General features: G+C 50.1%; 1 protein-coding gene across 7 annotated transcripts in view; it reads left to right on the top strand.

Annotated features, from left to right (window-relative positions):
• The window catches only part of LOC134923288 (EF-hand calcium-binding domain-containing protein 6-like), a 386436-nt gene that overhangs the window by 166179 nt on the left and 204173 nt on the right, over window positions 1-16084 (top strand). For all 7 annotated transcript variants that reach the window (XM_063920743.1, XM_063920740.1, XM_063920737.1 and 4 more), the window contains one exon: window positions 15446-15546. In XM_063920743.1, the coding sequence (XP_063776813.1) occupies window positions 15446-15546 (101 nt within the window). The remainder of the gene's footprint in view (window positions 1-15445; window positions 15547-16084) is intronic.

The raw sequence follows: 16084 nt of genomic DNA, 5'->3' as shown, positions 1-16084 counted from the left end.
TCGCTTTCAGACAACCCTCCACACGTTTATCCGTAGGCTCTTTTAGAGACGTGACGGTAGTGACAGGTAGAGCTGAGGAAACCACCATCCTAGCCAAATGTGAGTCCACTGGAGGAGGCGTTTCACAATTTTTAGACAGCTCTGGCGCGAGGGGATAGCGAGCCAGCATCTTCTTTTGAGGCACAAACTTCGTACCCGGGTTTTCCCAGGGTTCCTGACGTATATCCACTAGGTGGTCAGAGTGAGGTAAAAATAAGAATTTACTTACCGATAATTCTATTTCTCGTAGTCCGTAGTGGATGCTGGGGACTCCGTAAGGACCATGGGGAATAGCGGCTCCGCAGGAGACTGGGCACAAAAGTAAAGCTTTAGAACTACCTGGTGTGCACTGGCTCCTCCCCCTATGACCCTCCTCCAAGCCTCAGTTAGGATACTGTGCCCGGACGAGCGTACACAATAAGGAAGGATTTTGAATCCCGGGTAAGACTCATACCAGCCACACCAATCACACCATATAACTTGTGATCTAAACCCAGTTAACAGCATGATAACAGAGGAGCCTCTAGAAAAGATGGCTCACTACAGCAATAACCCGATTTTTTGGTAACAATAACTATGTACCAGTATTGCAGACAATCCGCACTTGGGATGGGCGCCCAGCATCCACTACGGACTACGAGAAATAGAATTATCGGTAAGTAAATTCTTATTTTCTCTGACGTCCTAGTGGATGCTGGGGACTCCGTAAGGACCATGGGGATTATACCAAAGCTCCCAAACGGGCGGGAGAGTGCGGATGACTCTGCAGCACCAAATGAGAGAACTCCAGGTCCTCCTCAGCCAGGGTATCAAATTTGTAGAATTTTACAAACGTATTTGCTCCTGACCAAGTAGCTGCTCGGCAAAGTTGTAAAGCCGAGACCCCTCGGGCAGCCGCCCAAGATGAGCCCACCTTCCTTGTGGAATGGGCTTTTACAGATTTTGGCTGTGGCAGGCCTGCCACAGAATGTGCAAGCTGAATTGTACTTCAAATCCAACGAGCAATAGTCTGCTTAGAAGCAGGAGCACCCAGCTTGTTGGGTGCATACAGAATAAACAACGAGTCAGATTTTCTGACTCCAGCCGTCCTGGAGACCTATATTTCCAGGGCTCTGACAACGTCTAGCAACTTGGAGTCCTCCAAGTCCCTAGTAGCCGCAGGCACCACAATAGGTTGATTCAGGTGAAACGCTGAAAACCACCTTAGGGAGAAACTGAGGACAAGTCCTCAATTCCGCCCTGTCCGAATGGAAAATCAGATGAGGGCTTTTACAGGATAAAGCCGCCAATTCTGACACGCACCTGGCCCAGGCCAGGGCCAACAGCATGACCACTTTCCATGTGAGATATTTTAACTCCACATATTTAAGTGGTTTAAACCAACGTGACTTTTGGAACCCAAAAACTACATTTAGATCCCAAGGTGCCACTGGAGGCACAAAAGGAGGCTGTATATACAGTACCCCTTTCACAAACGTCTGAACTTCAGGGACTGAAGCTAGTTCTTTTTGGAAGAAAATTGACAGGGCCGAAATTTGAACCTTAATGGACCCCCATTTCAGGCCCATAGACACTCCTGTTTGCAGGAAATGTAGGAATCGACCTAGTTGAAAATTCCTCCGTCGGGGCCTTACTGGCCTCGCACCACGCAACATATTTTCGCCAAATGCGGTGATAATGTTTTGCGGTTATATCTTTCCTGGCTTTGATCAGGATAGGAATGACTTCATCCGGAATGCCTTTCTCCTTCAGGATCCGGCATTCAACCGCCATGCCGTCAAACGCAGCCGCGGTAAGTCTTGGAACAGACAGGGTCCTTGCTGGAGCAGGTCCCTTCTTAGAGGTAGAGGCCACGGATCCTCCGTGAGCATCTCTTGAAGTTCCGGTTACCAAGTCCTTCTTGGCCAATCCGGAGCCACGAATATAGTGCTTACTCCTCTCCATCTTATAATTCTCAGTACCTTGGGTATGAGAGGCAGAGGAGGGAACACATACACTGACTGGTACACCCACTGTGTTACCAGAGCGTCTACAGCTATTGCCTGAGGGTCCCTTGACCTGGCGCAATACTTGTCGAGTTTTATAAACATGTGGAAGACTTCTGGGTGAAGTCCCCACTCTCCCGGGTGGAGGTCGTGTCTGCTGAGGAAGTCTGCTTCCCAGTTGTCCACTCCCGGAATGAATACTGCTGACAGTGCTATCACATGATTTTCCGCCCAGCGAAGAATCCTTGCAGCTTCTGCCATTGCCCTCCTGCTTCTTGTGTCACCCTGTCTGTTTACGTGGGTGACTGCCGAGATGTTGTCCGAATGGATCAACTCCGGGTGACCTTGAAGCAAAGGTCTTGCTGAGCTTAGAGCATTGTAAATGGCCCTTAGCTTCAGGATATTTATGTCCGTGGTCACCAGGACCCAGTCCGGAATGTGCGGCCCTCTAGAAGATGAGCACTCTGCAACCACCACAGGAGAGACACCCTTGTGCTTGGTGACAGGGTTATCCGCTGATGCATCTGAAGATGCGACCCGGAACATTTGTCCAGCAGGTCCCACTGGAAAGTTCTTGCGTGGAATCTGCCGAATGGGATTGCTTCGTAGGAAGCCACCATTTTTCCCAGAACCATTTCATTGATGTACTGAGACTTGGCTCGGTTATAGGAGGTTCCCGACTAGCTCGGATAACTCCCTGACTTTCTCCTCCGGGAGAAACACCTTTTTCTGGACTGTGTCCAGGATCTTCCCTAGGAACAGAAGACGAGTCGTCGGAATCAGCTGCGGTTTTGGAATATTGAGAATCCAATCGTGCTGCCGCAACACTACCTGAGATAGTGCTACACCGACCTCCAACTGTTCCCTGGATCTTACCCTTATCAGGGAGTCGTCCAAGTAAGGGATAACTAAAATTCCCTTCCTTCGAAGGAGTATCATCATTTCGGCCATTACCTTGGTAAAGACCCGGGGTGCCGTGGACCATCCATACGGCAGCGTCTGAAACTGATAGTGACAGTTCTGTACCATAAACCTGAGGTACCCTTGGTGAGAAGGGTAAATTGGGACATGAAGGTAAGCATCCTTGATGTCCCGAGACATCATGTAGTCCCCTTCTTCCAGGTTCGCAATCACTGCTCTGAGTGACTCAATCTTGAATTTGTACCTCCGTATGTAAGTGTTCAAGATTTTAGATTTAGAATCGGTCTCACCGAGCCGTCCGGCTTCGGTACCACAACAGTGTGGAATAATACCCCGTTCCCTGTGGCAGGAGGGGTACCTTGATTATCACCTGCTGGGAATACAGCTTGTGAATGGCTTCCAAAACTGCCTCCCTGTCAGAAGGAGACATCGGTAATGCCGACTTTAGGAAACGGCGAGGGGGAGACGTCTCGAATTCCAATTTGTACCCCTGAGATATCACCTGAAGGGTTCAGGGGTCTACTTGCGAGTGAGCCCACTGCGCGCTGAAATTCATTGAGACGGGCCCCCACCGTGCCTGATTCTGCTTGTAAAGCCCCAGCGTCATACTGAGGGCTTGGCAGAGGCGGGAGAGGGCTTCTGTTCCTGGGAACTGGCTGATTTCTGCAGCCTTTTTACTCTCCCTCTGTCACGGGGCAGAAATGAGGAACCTTTTGCCCGCTTGCCCACGAAAAGACTGCGCCTGATAATACGGCGTCTTCTTATGTTGAGAGGCGACCTGGGGTACAAACGTGGATTTCCCAGCTGTTGCCGTGGCCACCAGGTCTGAAAGACCGACCCCAAATAACTCCTCCCCTTAATAAGGCAATACTTCCAAATGCCGTTTGGAATCCGCATCACCTGACCACTGTCGTGTCCATAACCCTCTACTGGCAGAAATGGACAACGCCCTTAGACTTGATGCCAGTCGGCAAATATTCCGCTGTGCATCACGCATATATAGAAATGCATCTTTTAAATGCTCTATAGGCAATAATATACCGTCCCTATCTAGGGTATCAATATTTTCAGTCAGGGAATCCGACCACGCCAACCCAGCACTGCACATCCAGGCTGAGGCGATTGCTGGTCGCAGTATAACACCAGTATGTGTGTCAATACATTTTAGGATACCCTCCTGCTTTCTATCAGCAGGATCCTTAAGGGCGGCCATCTCAGGAGAGGGTAGAGCTCTTGTTCTTACAAGCGTGTGAGCGCTTTATCCACCCTAGGGGGTGTTTTCCAACGCACCCTAACCTCCGGCGGGAAAGGATATAATGCCAATAACATTTTAGCAATTATCAGTTGTTATCGGGGGAAACCCACGCATCATCACACACCTCATTTAATTTCTCAGATTCAGGAAAACTACAGGTAGTTTTTCCTCACCGAACATAATACCCCTTTTTGGTGGTACTCGTATTATCAGAAATGTGTAAAACATTTTTCATTGCCTCAATCATGTAACGTGTGGCCCTACTGGAAGTCACATTTGTCTCTTCACCGTCGACACTGGAGTCAGTATCCGTGTCGGCGTCTATATCTGCCATCTGAGGTAACGGGCGCTTTAGAGCCCCTGACGGCCTATGAGACGTCTGGACAGGCACAAGCTGAGTAGCCGGCTGTCTCATGTCAACCACTGTCTTTTATACAGAGCTGACACTGTCACGTAATTCCTTCCAACAGTTCATCCACTCAGGTGTCGACCCCCTAGGGGGTGACATCACTATTACAGGCAATCTGCTCCGTCTCCACATCATTTTTCTCCTCATACATGTCGACACAAACGTACCGACACACAGCACACACACAGGGAATGCTCTGATAGAGGACAGGACCCCACTAGCCCTTTGGGGAGACAGAGGGAGAGTTTGCCAGCACACACCAGAGCGCTATATATATACAGGGATAACCTTATACAGGTTGAGTATCCCATATCCAAATATTCCGAAATACGGAATATTCCGAAGTACGGACTTTTTTGAGTGAGACTGAGATGGTGAAACCTTTGTTTTCTGATGCTCAATGTACACAAACTTTGTTTAATACACAAAGTTATAAAAACTATTATATTAAATGACCTTCAGGCTGTGTGTATAAGGTGTATATGAAACATAAATGAATTGTGTGAATGTACACACACATTGTTTAATGCACAAAGTTATTAAAAATATTGGATAAAATTAACTTCAGGCTGTGTGTATAAGGTGTATATGAAACATAAATGCATTCTGTGCTTAGATTTAGGTCCCATCACCATGATATCTCATTATGGTATGCAATTATTCCAAAATGCGGAAAAATCCGATATCCAAAATACCTCTGGTCCCAAGCATTTTGGATAAGGGATACTCAACCTGTATAAGTGTTTTTCCCCTTATAGCTGCTGTATTTTTAATACTGCGCGTAATTAGTGCCCCCCTCTCTTTTTTAACCCTTTCTGTAGTGTAGTGACTGCAGGGGAGAGCCAGGGAGCTTCCCTCCAACGGAGCTGTGAGGGAAAATGGCGCCAGTGTGCTGAGGAGATAGGCTCCGCCCCCTTCTCGGCGGCCTTATCTCCCGTTTTTCTGTGTATTCTGGCAGGGGTCAAATTCATCCATATAGCCCAGGAGCTATATGTGATGCATTTTTTTTGCCATCCAAGGTGTTTTTATTGCGTCTCAGGGCGCCCCCCCCCAGCGCCCTGCACCCTCAGTGACCGGAGTGTGAAGTGTGCTGAGAGCAATGGCGCACAGCTGCAGTGCTGTGCGCTACCTTGTTGAAGACAGGACGTCTTCTGCCGCCGATTTTCCGGACCTCTTCTGTCTTCTGGCTCTGTAAGGGGGCCGGCGGCGCGGCTCTGGGACCTATCCATGGCTGGGCCTGTGATCGGTCCCTCTGGAGCTAATGTCCAGTAGCCTAAGAAGCCCAATCCACTCTGCACGCAGGTGAGTTCGCTTCTTCTCCCCTTAGTCCCTCGATGCAGTGAGCCTGTTGCCAGCAGGTCTCACTGAACATAAAAAAACTAAAACTAAACTTTTCACTAAGCAGCTCAGGAGAGCCACCTAGTGTGCACCCTTCTCGTTCGGGCACAAAAATCTAACTGAGGCTTGGAGGAGGGTCATAGGGGGAGGAGCCAGTGCACACCAGGTAGTTCTAAAGCTTTACTTTTGTGCCCAGTCTCCTGCGGAGCCGCTATTCCCCATGGTCCTTACGGAGTCCCCAGCATCCACTAGGACGTCAGAGAAACTTGCTTAACCACCTTCTGACGCTTGAACCTATCTGGTTTCTTAGGAGGGACGGATGGCTCGGGATCATCCGTAATCTCCAAAAGATCAGGAACATCCACATGTGAACTACCCTCCCCATCAGCCGTATCTGAGTCAGAACCTGAGGGGTCAGTATATGTGCCGTCTTCATCAGACGAGGTGTCAGTGACAGCAGTGGATTGTGAGGAGAGAAGCGCTCGCTTAGAGGACCTCTTGGACTTAGGCGAGCGTTGGTCAGACTTTTTAGTAGTCACGGACTGGTTCAACTTCTTTAATTGAGCAGATAAATCGTCCGCCCACGGCGGGTTAGCTGCAGGGACCACATACGGTTGTACCGGCATTGGGGGTCCCATAGGGGGAGTTAGTTTATGAACTAGCGTATGCAGAAGCGTGGAAAAAGTGGCCCACGGTGGGTCAGTATGTGCCTCCGTTGCCACAGTCCCACTGGGGGGCAAGGAGCCCCCGGAACCAGAGCCCACAGCTGCTATATTCTCCTCATATGGCCCCGTGGCGTCAGCAACACCGGCAGTGTGTTCAGCCCCAGAACCGTTACCCTCAGAAGCAGACATGATATAACTTGCAGTATGAGGTTAACACAGTACAATTATCAGCAGCACTATACCTCTGAACCCAAACCCCTGCGCAGTGTAGTCAGCACTAGCAGAGATAAAGGAGAGATATGGTGACTAAATTACAGAGAAAAATACATAATACAGTATATCTTTGGGAAAATCCTATATTAGATAACACCTGACGCACCAAGCCCCCTCAGGTTATGGAATATAGGGATAGCAGGTTGAGTGAAAGACACGAAATGGACACCACTCAGCTATCAAATGCACACACAGAAAGTCACAGTTTGTACAATACAGAGGTTATTACAGACAATAAAACTGCACTGGACTAGCTTACACAGCTAAATAACAATAGATATAACACTACACAGTAAGAACTGGATGTATATCACAGGGTAATTGTACTATAAAACCCTGACTAAGTGCACTCTTTCTTAACTATCACTGTCTAAAAAGGCAGGGAGAATACTTAAGTGTCATGTAAAGGCACAGCGCTGACAACCAGGCGGCTTTACATAGGAGGATTTGCCCAAGCAGTCCCAGGAACAGTGAGCTGAGGGATAATGGCGCCGCAGACACTGACAGGGAGTGAGGAAAAGACAGATATGCAGCTCCAGGGCGGGTTCACTTGCTAGAAATGACGCGCTGGGGTAGGGGCTTCAGGTCTAAGCCTTATCCCCTCTACTGGCTAAACCACCGGGTACTGTGGGCGATATAAGAAATGGTTTAGAGAGAAAACCTGACCTGCGCCCATGCCCTGATGATCTAGTGGGATCGCCTGTACTGCCACAGTGTCCACCGCCAGCGCGCGCGGCCCGCCTCCCACTGACCGCGCCGAATCGCGATAAAGACTGGGTCCCGCAAGCGGGACCCACTTACCACCTCCCTAAGCGCAGCCACGCGATCCTGGAGAGCCACAGCCGTGTGTGTCTAATGTGAAGAAAACCGGAGCCTCCGCTGTAGGTACCCGGCAACCAGGGCTCGAGAGTGTACAGTGCCGCTGGTGAGAGCTGGAGCTGCAGCAGTGAATGTCACAAGACATTTACCACCGCTGCTGCCCTTGAAGTCTTCACTTTTTACCTCATAAAAAGCTTTTCTTAGGGCTGTTTGGAGCAGCCCCTCTGTTCAGTGCGTCCTTACTGCAGCACCAACTTACAAAACTGAGCTCCTGTGCTGGGAGGCGGGGTGATATAGGAGGCGGCGCTGTGCATTCTGGGAACAGTCAAAGCTTTGAGCCTGTTGGTGCCTCGGATCAAGATCCTATTCTACACCCCATTGTCCAATCCTTGTGGAGCCCAGTGTACCCTGCAGCAGAAAGTCCTTTACTTGTGAAGAAGAGTAACTGGGGTCTATGTACTAAGCCTTGGAGAGTGATAAAGTACCAACCAACCAGCTCCTATAATTTTTTTTAAATACAGTCTGTAAAGTTGGCTGGTACTTTATTACCTCTCTCCAAGGCTTAGTGGGGTATTCAGAGATGGACGCAGATCGCTGCATATGCAGCCAGATCTGCGTTCATCTCCTCACGTGCTGATTGCGGACGCATCGGAACTAAGGTTAACCCCTGGCAGCACAGCCTGGCTGCACTGTCAGGCGGCTTGCCACCATCTCTTAATCGGAGTGACTGCGTGTGACGTCATGCAGCTGCCCTGAATACGGTCACGACATGCCCCTGTTTGGTCCGGAAAAACAAGGGTGTGCAAGCTCCTCCGCTCTATGCACTCCCTCACAGCCCAGTTTAGAAAAATGTGCCCTCGGGAGAGGATTCACACTCTGGAGCTCCAGAGAGACTTTTTCTTCAGTTTAATTACTGTTTGTTATTTTCAGGTAAGCTGTTGGGCAACAGCTTACCTGCACTGAGGGACACTGGGGGAGGGGGGACCGACACCGGCCTCCTGGAGGTGCTGAGTCGGATCCCACTGACAGGACCACCGTCCTGCGGGTCAGTGTACTGCAGGTATTGCGCTCTCGCGCACACACCCGCGGCACGCTGCACACACCCAGTACAGAGCCTGAAGGTCGTCAGAGTAGTGAGTGATAACCGGAGACCCCGCTTGCGGGGGACCCGATTCATTGTGTGGCGCAATCGCAGGGCAGGCATACGGACCCCCCTTGGGGTGATCCCATAGCCCCTCAGACTGGCCAGCGATAGTGGAATGGGGTACATGTACTTGCATTTTTACATTATTTAGGGACTTTGCCAGTATAAATAACTGTATAGCTCCGGCGCCATTGCAGGGGCGGAGCTTCATCAGAGCGGGACCAGCGGCTTCCTGGCTCCATTTCTTGCACTCACAGCGCTGCTGCAGGACTTCCAGCTCCTCCACAGGATTCTCCATGGCCAGACACTGGTACAGGGGTGTAATTAAGGGGGAGAGCCCACTGTGGGACCCTTGTATTAGGCTCCTCATGCACTGTACACTAAATTGCCTTCTCCTAACAGCTCAATTGTTAGTATCAGGCTGTGTACTGGTTCCTCATCTCTGTGTATCTCCACACATACTAGGCTGGGCAGGCTTGCCTGTACCCTGTGTCTCTGTATATGTATGTGTGTGTATGTAAATGTCCTCTGTCAGCATGGTGAAAAAAGTTGTGTGTGCTGTTTGTCACACCAGGTTTTTCCCCTCCCCTGCAGATTCCCTTATGTGTGAACACTGCAGTCAGCCCTCACAAACTAGTGGGGCTTCTGGGGGTGAATTGCAAGAGCCTCCTTGGCTCAGTTCAATTAAAACTATGATGGCTGACATGTCTAATGAGTTAACTACTACAAGACAAGAAAGGCAGCAGTTACAACAGTCTATGGCTGCTCTGGCTAAAGATAGGGCAGATAGCAGACGTGTTTCTCCTCTCTCTACTCCTGTACCCCAAAAAAGGGGGTTACCCGATATCCTCTTAGAATCCAAGGAGGAGGTACCGGAGGTGGAAGAGGGGGAGGAGCTGGAATCAAATACCGAGTTAGATGATTCCTCTGCTGCACAGTGTGTAGACTCACTTATTATTGCAATAAGAGATGTTTTAAATATTCCTAGTAATGAATCTGAGGTGCAGCAATCCTTTTTCTCTGCACAGAAAAAGGTACAGGTCACATTTCCTGACTCAAAGGAACTGGATTACCTGTTCAGAGAGCCATGGGCCTCTCCTGATAAAAAATTCCAAGTGTCCAAAAAGTGGTTAGCCACCTTCCAATTCGCCCAGGAAGGGCGTAAGCTGTGGGAAAATCCCCTGACGGTGGACGTGTCTGTGTCATGCCTGTCCAAAAAGCTAGTTCTGCCGATCCCAGGGGCTACGGCCTTAAAGGAACCTGCAGATAGGAAAATAGAAGCAACTTTAAAGTCTATTTATGTTGCAGTGGGGGCATTTCAATGGCCTGTTATTGCAGGAAGTTTGGTGATGCACGCCATAGGGTATGGGTCGTTGGGTCGACTCAACTTAGGTCGACACTCATTGGGTCCACCACGATAGGTTGACATGCATTAGGTCGACAGGGTAACTAGGTCGACATGGTTGTTAGGTCAACCTGTACTAGGTCGACATGAGTTTTTGGAAAAAAATGTTGTCGTTTTCTTCGTAAAGTGGCGGTGAACCCCAATTAGTGCACCGTGTCTCCTCGCATGGCTCACTTCGCTCGCCATGCTTCGGGCAAGGTTACCCTTTTCAAGCGTAGTCCACGTGGATCATCAAGTATGGAAAAATCCCAAAAATGAAAAAAAGTGAAAAACTTGTGTCGACATTTTGACCTGTCGACCTAGTACAGGTCGACTTAATGGCGATGTTCACCTAGTTACCCTGTCGACCTAATGCATGTCGACCTATCGTGGTCGACCCAGTGACTGTCGACCTAACGACCGTATCTCCATGCCGTACACACTTGGGCTGGTAATATTCAGGAGGGCCTAGCAGAGGATAAGTCCCTGGCCAACTTAGTGCTGCTGGTTCAGCATATTCAGGAGTCTGCCCTCTTCCTCTGTGATACACCATCAAAGGAATCAGTGTTATTAATGCAAGTACCTCTACCATGGCGGTATCTGCATGTAGAGCGTTGTGGTTACGTCAGTGGGTAGCGGACGCTGAGTCTAAGAAGCGTTGGATGCCTTACACTTCACAGGTGATTGGCTGATCAGAGGTGAATTGGATACCTGGATTTTGAAGGCGACTGTTGGAAAGTCCACGTTCCTCCCCTCTGCTGCTCCGCCACTGGACCTTCTCTGCAGTCCTTTCAGACAGCGCGCTTTAAGGGTAAAGCCAGAGGTGCCTCAAATGCGGCACGAGGCTCCAGAGGTAAGTCTCGCAAGCCGGCTACCACAGAATCTCAGGACCAAACAGTCAGCTCTAGCTCCTCAAAACCCTGAGCATGATGGTGTCCCTCTGCTCCAGGGGGATCCCAGGGTGGGGGCTCATATGAGATTCTTCAGCCCCATTTGGAGCAGCTCCTGCCAGGGCGCCTGGGAAAAAGACCTGATCTCCCAGGGCTACAAACTGGAGTTCGACAGTCCTCCACCACAAAGGTTTGCCAAGTTGGGTTTACCTGCTTCAGAAACCATGTGGCCATTCAAAAGTTGGTCCAGACCCATGTCATTGTACCACTCCAGCAACGGGGCGAAGGATACTATTCCAGCCTTTTTGTGGTACCAAAGCCAGGTGATTCAGTGAGACCCATTTTGAACCTCAAATCGTTAAACCCATATCGGAGGGTTTTCTGGTTTAAAATGGAGTCTCTGAGAGCGGTGATCTCAGGTCTGGAGGAGGGGGAATTCTTCGTCTCCCTGGACATACAGGACGCCTACCTCCATGTCCCAATATGGCCGCCTCATTAGATGTACCTCAGATTTTTTCTGATGGAGGAACACTACCAGTTCCAGGCACTACCCTTCGGCTTATCCACAGCCCCAAGGGTTTTCACCAAGGTAATGGCGGTGATGATGTTAAAACTCAGGATTCAGGGGGTGAACATTGTCCCCTACCTGGACGATCTGCTTATAAAAGCATGGTCAAAGGAAATCCTGCTAGACAGCATCTGCCGCACGACATCCATGTTGTCACGCTATTCTGAACTTTCAGAAATCCCACCTGGAGCCAACCCAATGCATCCAGTTCCTAGGTATGATCCTGGACACAGTGGCTCAAAAAGTTTCCCGCCCTGCAAACAAAGCGGAGGCTCTTCAGGAGTTGGTTCAAGCTGTTCTACAACCACGCAAGGTCTCGGCACATCTTTGCACCCGTCTGTTGAGCAAGATGGTGGCCTCCTGAGCAATATACAATGCTCTGCTGCATGGAGCTCATCTGCTCAGTGGTCAAGCCATTCTGGTTCAGTCGGACAATGCCACGGCGGTGGCATACGTCAATCGACAGGGAGGAACAAAGAGCAGGACCTGCATGAGGGATGTATACAAGATTCTCCTTTGGGTCGAAAGGAATGCAAGGGCGGTGTCCACCATTTTCATTCCAGGAGTGGTCAACTGGGAGGCGGACTTCCTAAGCCACCACAACCTCCACCCAGGAGAGTTGGGCCTGCATCCCCAGGTGTTCCAGATGATTACAGATCTGTGGGGACGTCCATAGGTCAATCTGATGGCCTCTCGGCTCAACAACTAGCTTCCGCACTATTGTTTCAGGACGAGGGACCCTCTAGCAGTGGCGGTGGGTGCGCTGACGGCACCCTGGGATTACCAGCTAGTGTACCTGCTTCCTCCGATTCCATTACTTCCCCGGATCCTAAAAAGAATCCAAAGAGAGGGGGGACAGGCAATTCTCATTGCCCTCGATTGGCCTCGAAGAGCCTGGTATGCGGATCTTCTGGTTATGGCAGTAGAAGAACCCTTGGCCCTACCACTACAGGAGGATCTTCTTCAGCAAGGGCCGTTCATCTACCCGGACTTACGGTGGCTTTGTTTGACTGCATGTCGGTTGAACGGAACATTCTAGCTAAGAAGGGTATGCCGGATAAGGTCATTATCAACATGGTTCAGGCCAGGAAGCGTGTCACGTCGAAGCATTACCACCATATCTGGAAACGGTTCGTATCCTGGTGTGAGAGATGAGGATGTCCATCGGTGCAATTCAATCTAGGGCGCTTCTTGCTTTTCCTACAAGCTGGCGTGGATATTGGCTTACAGTTGGGCTCCATAAAGGTTTAGATCTCAGCCTTGTCCATCTTCTTCCAGAAGAAATTGGCTGCTCTGCATATTCAACCTCCCATTGTGCCTCCCTTTGTGCCCTCCCTTTGTGCCGCCCACAGCTCCTTGGGATCTCAACGTAGTTCTGACATTCCATCAGTCCTCTTGGTTTGAGTCTCTGATGTCAGTGGAAGACAAATTCCTCACGTGGACGACGGTGATGCTCTTAGCCTTGGCTTCCGCTAGGCGGGTTTCAGAGCTGGGTGCTTTGTCCTGTAGGAGTCCCTACCTGGTCTTTCATGCGAACAGGGCAGAGCTCAGGACTCGTCAACAGTTTCTGCCGAAGGTGGTCTCTGCGTTCCACCTAAATCAGCCTATTGTGGTTCCGGCGACTTCAGCCACTGCCTCTCTTCCAGAGTCCTTGGATGTGGTGTGAGCCCTGAGGATTTACGTCAAGAGGACTGCAACTGTCCGAAAATCGGATTCCTTGTTTGTCCTCTATGACGCTGACAAGAAAGGTCTTCCTGCTTCTAAGCAATCCATCGCCCGTTGGATTAGGTTTACTATTCAACAGGCCTTTGCTCTTCGGCGGCCTTGCATGTTCCTAGTTCTGTCAAGGCCCACTCTACCAGGTCTGTGGGTTCTTCCTGGGCGGCTGTCCGTGGTGTCTCAGCTTTGCAACTATGCCGAGGCGCTACCTGGTCGGGGACAAACACGTTTGTCAAGTTCTACAGGTTTGATACCCTGGCCATGGAGGATGTCCAGTTTGGACATATGGTGTTGCAGGCGTCTCAGCACGTTCCCACCCGTTCTGGGAAATTTGGGACGTCCCCATCGTAATTCAGTGTCCCAGTATCCCTTATGGATGATAGAGAAAAGTGGATTTTAATTACCTGCCGGTAAATCCTTTTCTCGTAGACCATAAGGGATACTGGGCGCCCTGCCTCTGTGCTTCACCTTCCTGTAAGTTCTTGTGTGAAGTTGTTATTTTACAACTGTTGCTGTTTTCTGGTTTCACTAGCGGTTGCTAGTTTTGTGGTTGCTGTGTGCTGGTTCTTTACTCTCACCACTCATGTCCTGTTCTCTTTCCTCCTTCTCCTTCGGGGTGTGGCCGGCGGCCGGGATCCCGGGGGCCAGCATACCGACCGCCGGCATACCGACAGCTGGGCGAGCGCTAATGAGTCCCCTGAAGCATACCGACCGCCGGCATACCGACAGCTGGGCGAGCGCTAATGAGCCCCCTGAGGGCACGGTTATTCTCCCTCCAGAGGGGTCGTGGACCCCCAAGAGGGAGAATATGTGTCGGCATGCCGGCGGTCAGGATCCCGGTGCCGGTGTACTGATCGCTGGGATCCCAGCCGGCGGCATACTGAAGACCACCCCTCCTTCGGGCACAGTTTACCTAGACTGAGCTATGAGGGAGTGCATAAGGGGAGGAGCCAGCACAGAAATTTAAAGTGCACCGGCTCCTTTGGACCCCATTTATACCCCATCGTAATTCAGTGATCCCAGTATCCCTTATGGACTACAAGAAAAGGATTTACCGGTAGGTAATTAAAATCCTCTTTTTTAGACTGAAATAGTCCAGTGTGTATGGGGCTATTATTGATGAACGATGCGCACTCCTGCACGCCGTTCAGCGATAACCAATATTGAGCTGACATGCAGCTCATCCCGTCAATGGGGGTGATTCAGACCTGATCGTAGCTGTGCTAAATTGCTACAATCATCCACACTGACATGCGGGGGGACACCCAGCACAGGGCTAGTCCGTCCCGCATGTCAGGCCCGGCCCCATCGCACAGCGGCGATGTTTTTGCACTTGAAGAGTAACTCCCTACCAGCGCAGCTCCTGCGTGCTGACAGGGAGTTACTCGTCGTTGTTATGGTCAACGGCTGCGTAACGTTACGCAGCCGCACTGGGCTTCCCTCCCCCCGCACATGGTCCGGCCACGCCTGCATTGGCCGGACCACGCCCACAAAACGGCGGCCAAATGCCACCGTGTTGCCCCCTCCCACCCAGCGACCGCCTCTGCCTGTCAATCAGTTAGAGGCGATAGTTGCGCTACGACAGCCTTCGGCTGTCTGGCCGGTGCATGCGCACTTCTGACCTGATCGCTGCGCTGTGATGAACGGCAGCATGTGATCAGGTCAGAATGACCTCCAAAGTTGGGATGAGCTGCATGTTTGGGAATGCTGAACGATAACATTCAATATGTACGCACTATATCGTTGAACGCTATATCGTTCAACAATATAGTCTATCACCGCCGGCATTTATACCTTGCCTAGTGTGTACCCGCCTTTACTATATTGAAAAGACAACTGTGATGCAAATGAGAGTGAATGTATGAAAACGATGAAGCCGACTACAGAGGCCTAGTGTTCCTATGAAACTGCAAATCTTGCTGATCCATTTATTTCTGTTTTAAATTTGATTATAAACTTATCCAATGATTTTTGCTACTCCTGTGTATTTACCTATGGCTTTTAATGTGTCCTATTCTCCAATAACCAAACATTAGATACGATGTGGATGGAACAGGTGTGATTAAGGCAGATTCACTGTTGAAAAGACTCGGAAATGAAATCCATAATAATTTATCAACCGGTATAAGCACAAAAGGTAAGATAGAAATGTATGTAGTAATGCCTTACAGCCGCAATCATTTCTGGGACCATGACCCTCATTCCGAGTTGTTCACTCGCTAGCTGCTTTTAGCAGCTGTGCAAACGCTAAGCCGCTACCCTCTGGGAGTGTATCTTAGCTTAGCAGAAGTGCGAACGAAAGGATGACAGAGTGGCTACAAAAAAATTTTGTGCAGCTTCAGAGTAGCTCCAGACCTACTCCTAGCTTGCGAACACTACAGACTATTTAGTTCCTGTTTTGACGTCACGAACACGTCCTGCGTTCGGCCAGCCACGCCTACATTTCACCAGTCACGCCTGTGTTTTTATCTGGCACGCCTGCGTTTTTTCACTCACTCCCTGAAAACGGTCAGTTGACACCCAGAAACGCCCTCTTCCTGTCAATCACTCTGCGGTCAGCAGTGCGACTGAAAAGCTTCGCTAGACCTTGTGTGAAACTACATCGTCCGTTGTAATAGTATGACGCGCGTGCGCATTGCGCCACATACGCATGCGCAGAACTGCCGTTTTTTTGC

Source organism: Pseudophryne corroboree, chromosome 1 (assembly GCF_028390025.1).
Source record: "Pseudophryne corroboree isolate aPseCor3 chromosome 1, aPseCor3.hap2, whole genome shotgun sequence".
Lineage (NCBI taxonomy): Eukaryota > Metazoa > Chordata > Amphibia > Anura > Myobatrachidae > Pseudophryne > Pseudophryne corroboree.
This window is presented reverse-complemented; position numbering and strand designations above follow the sequence as displayed.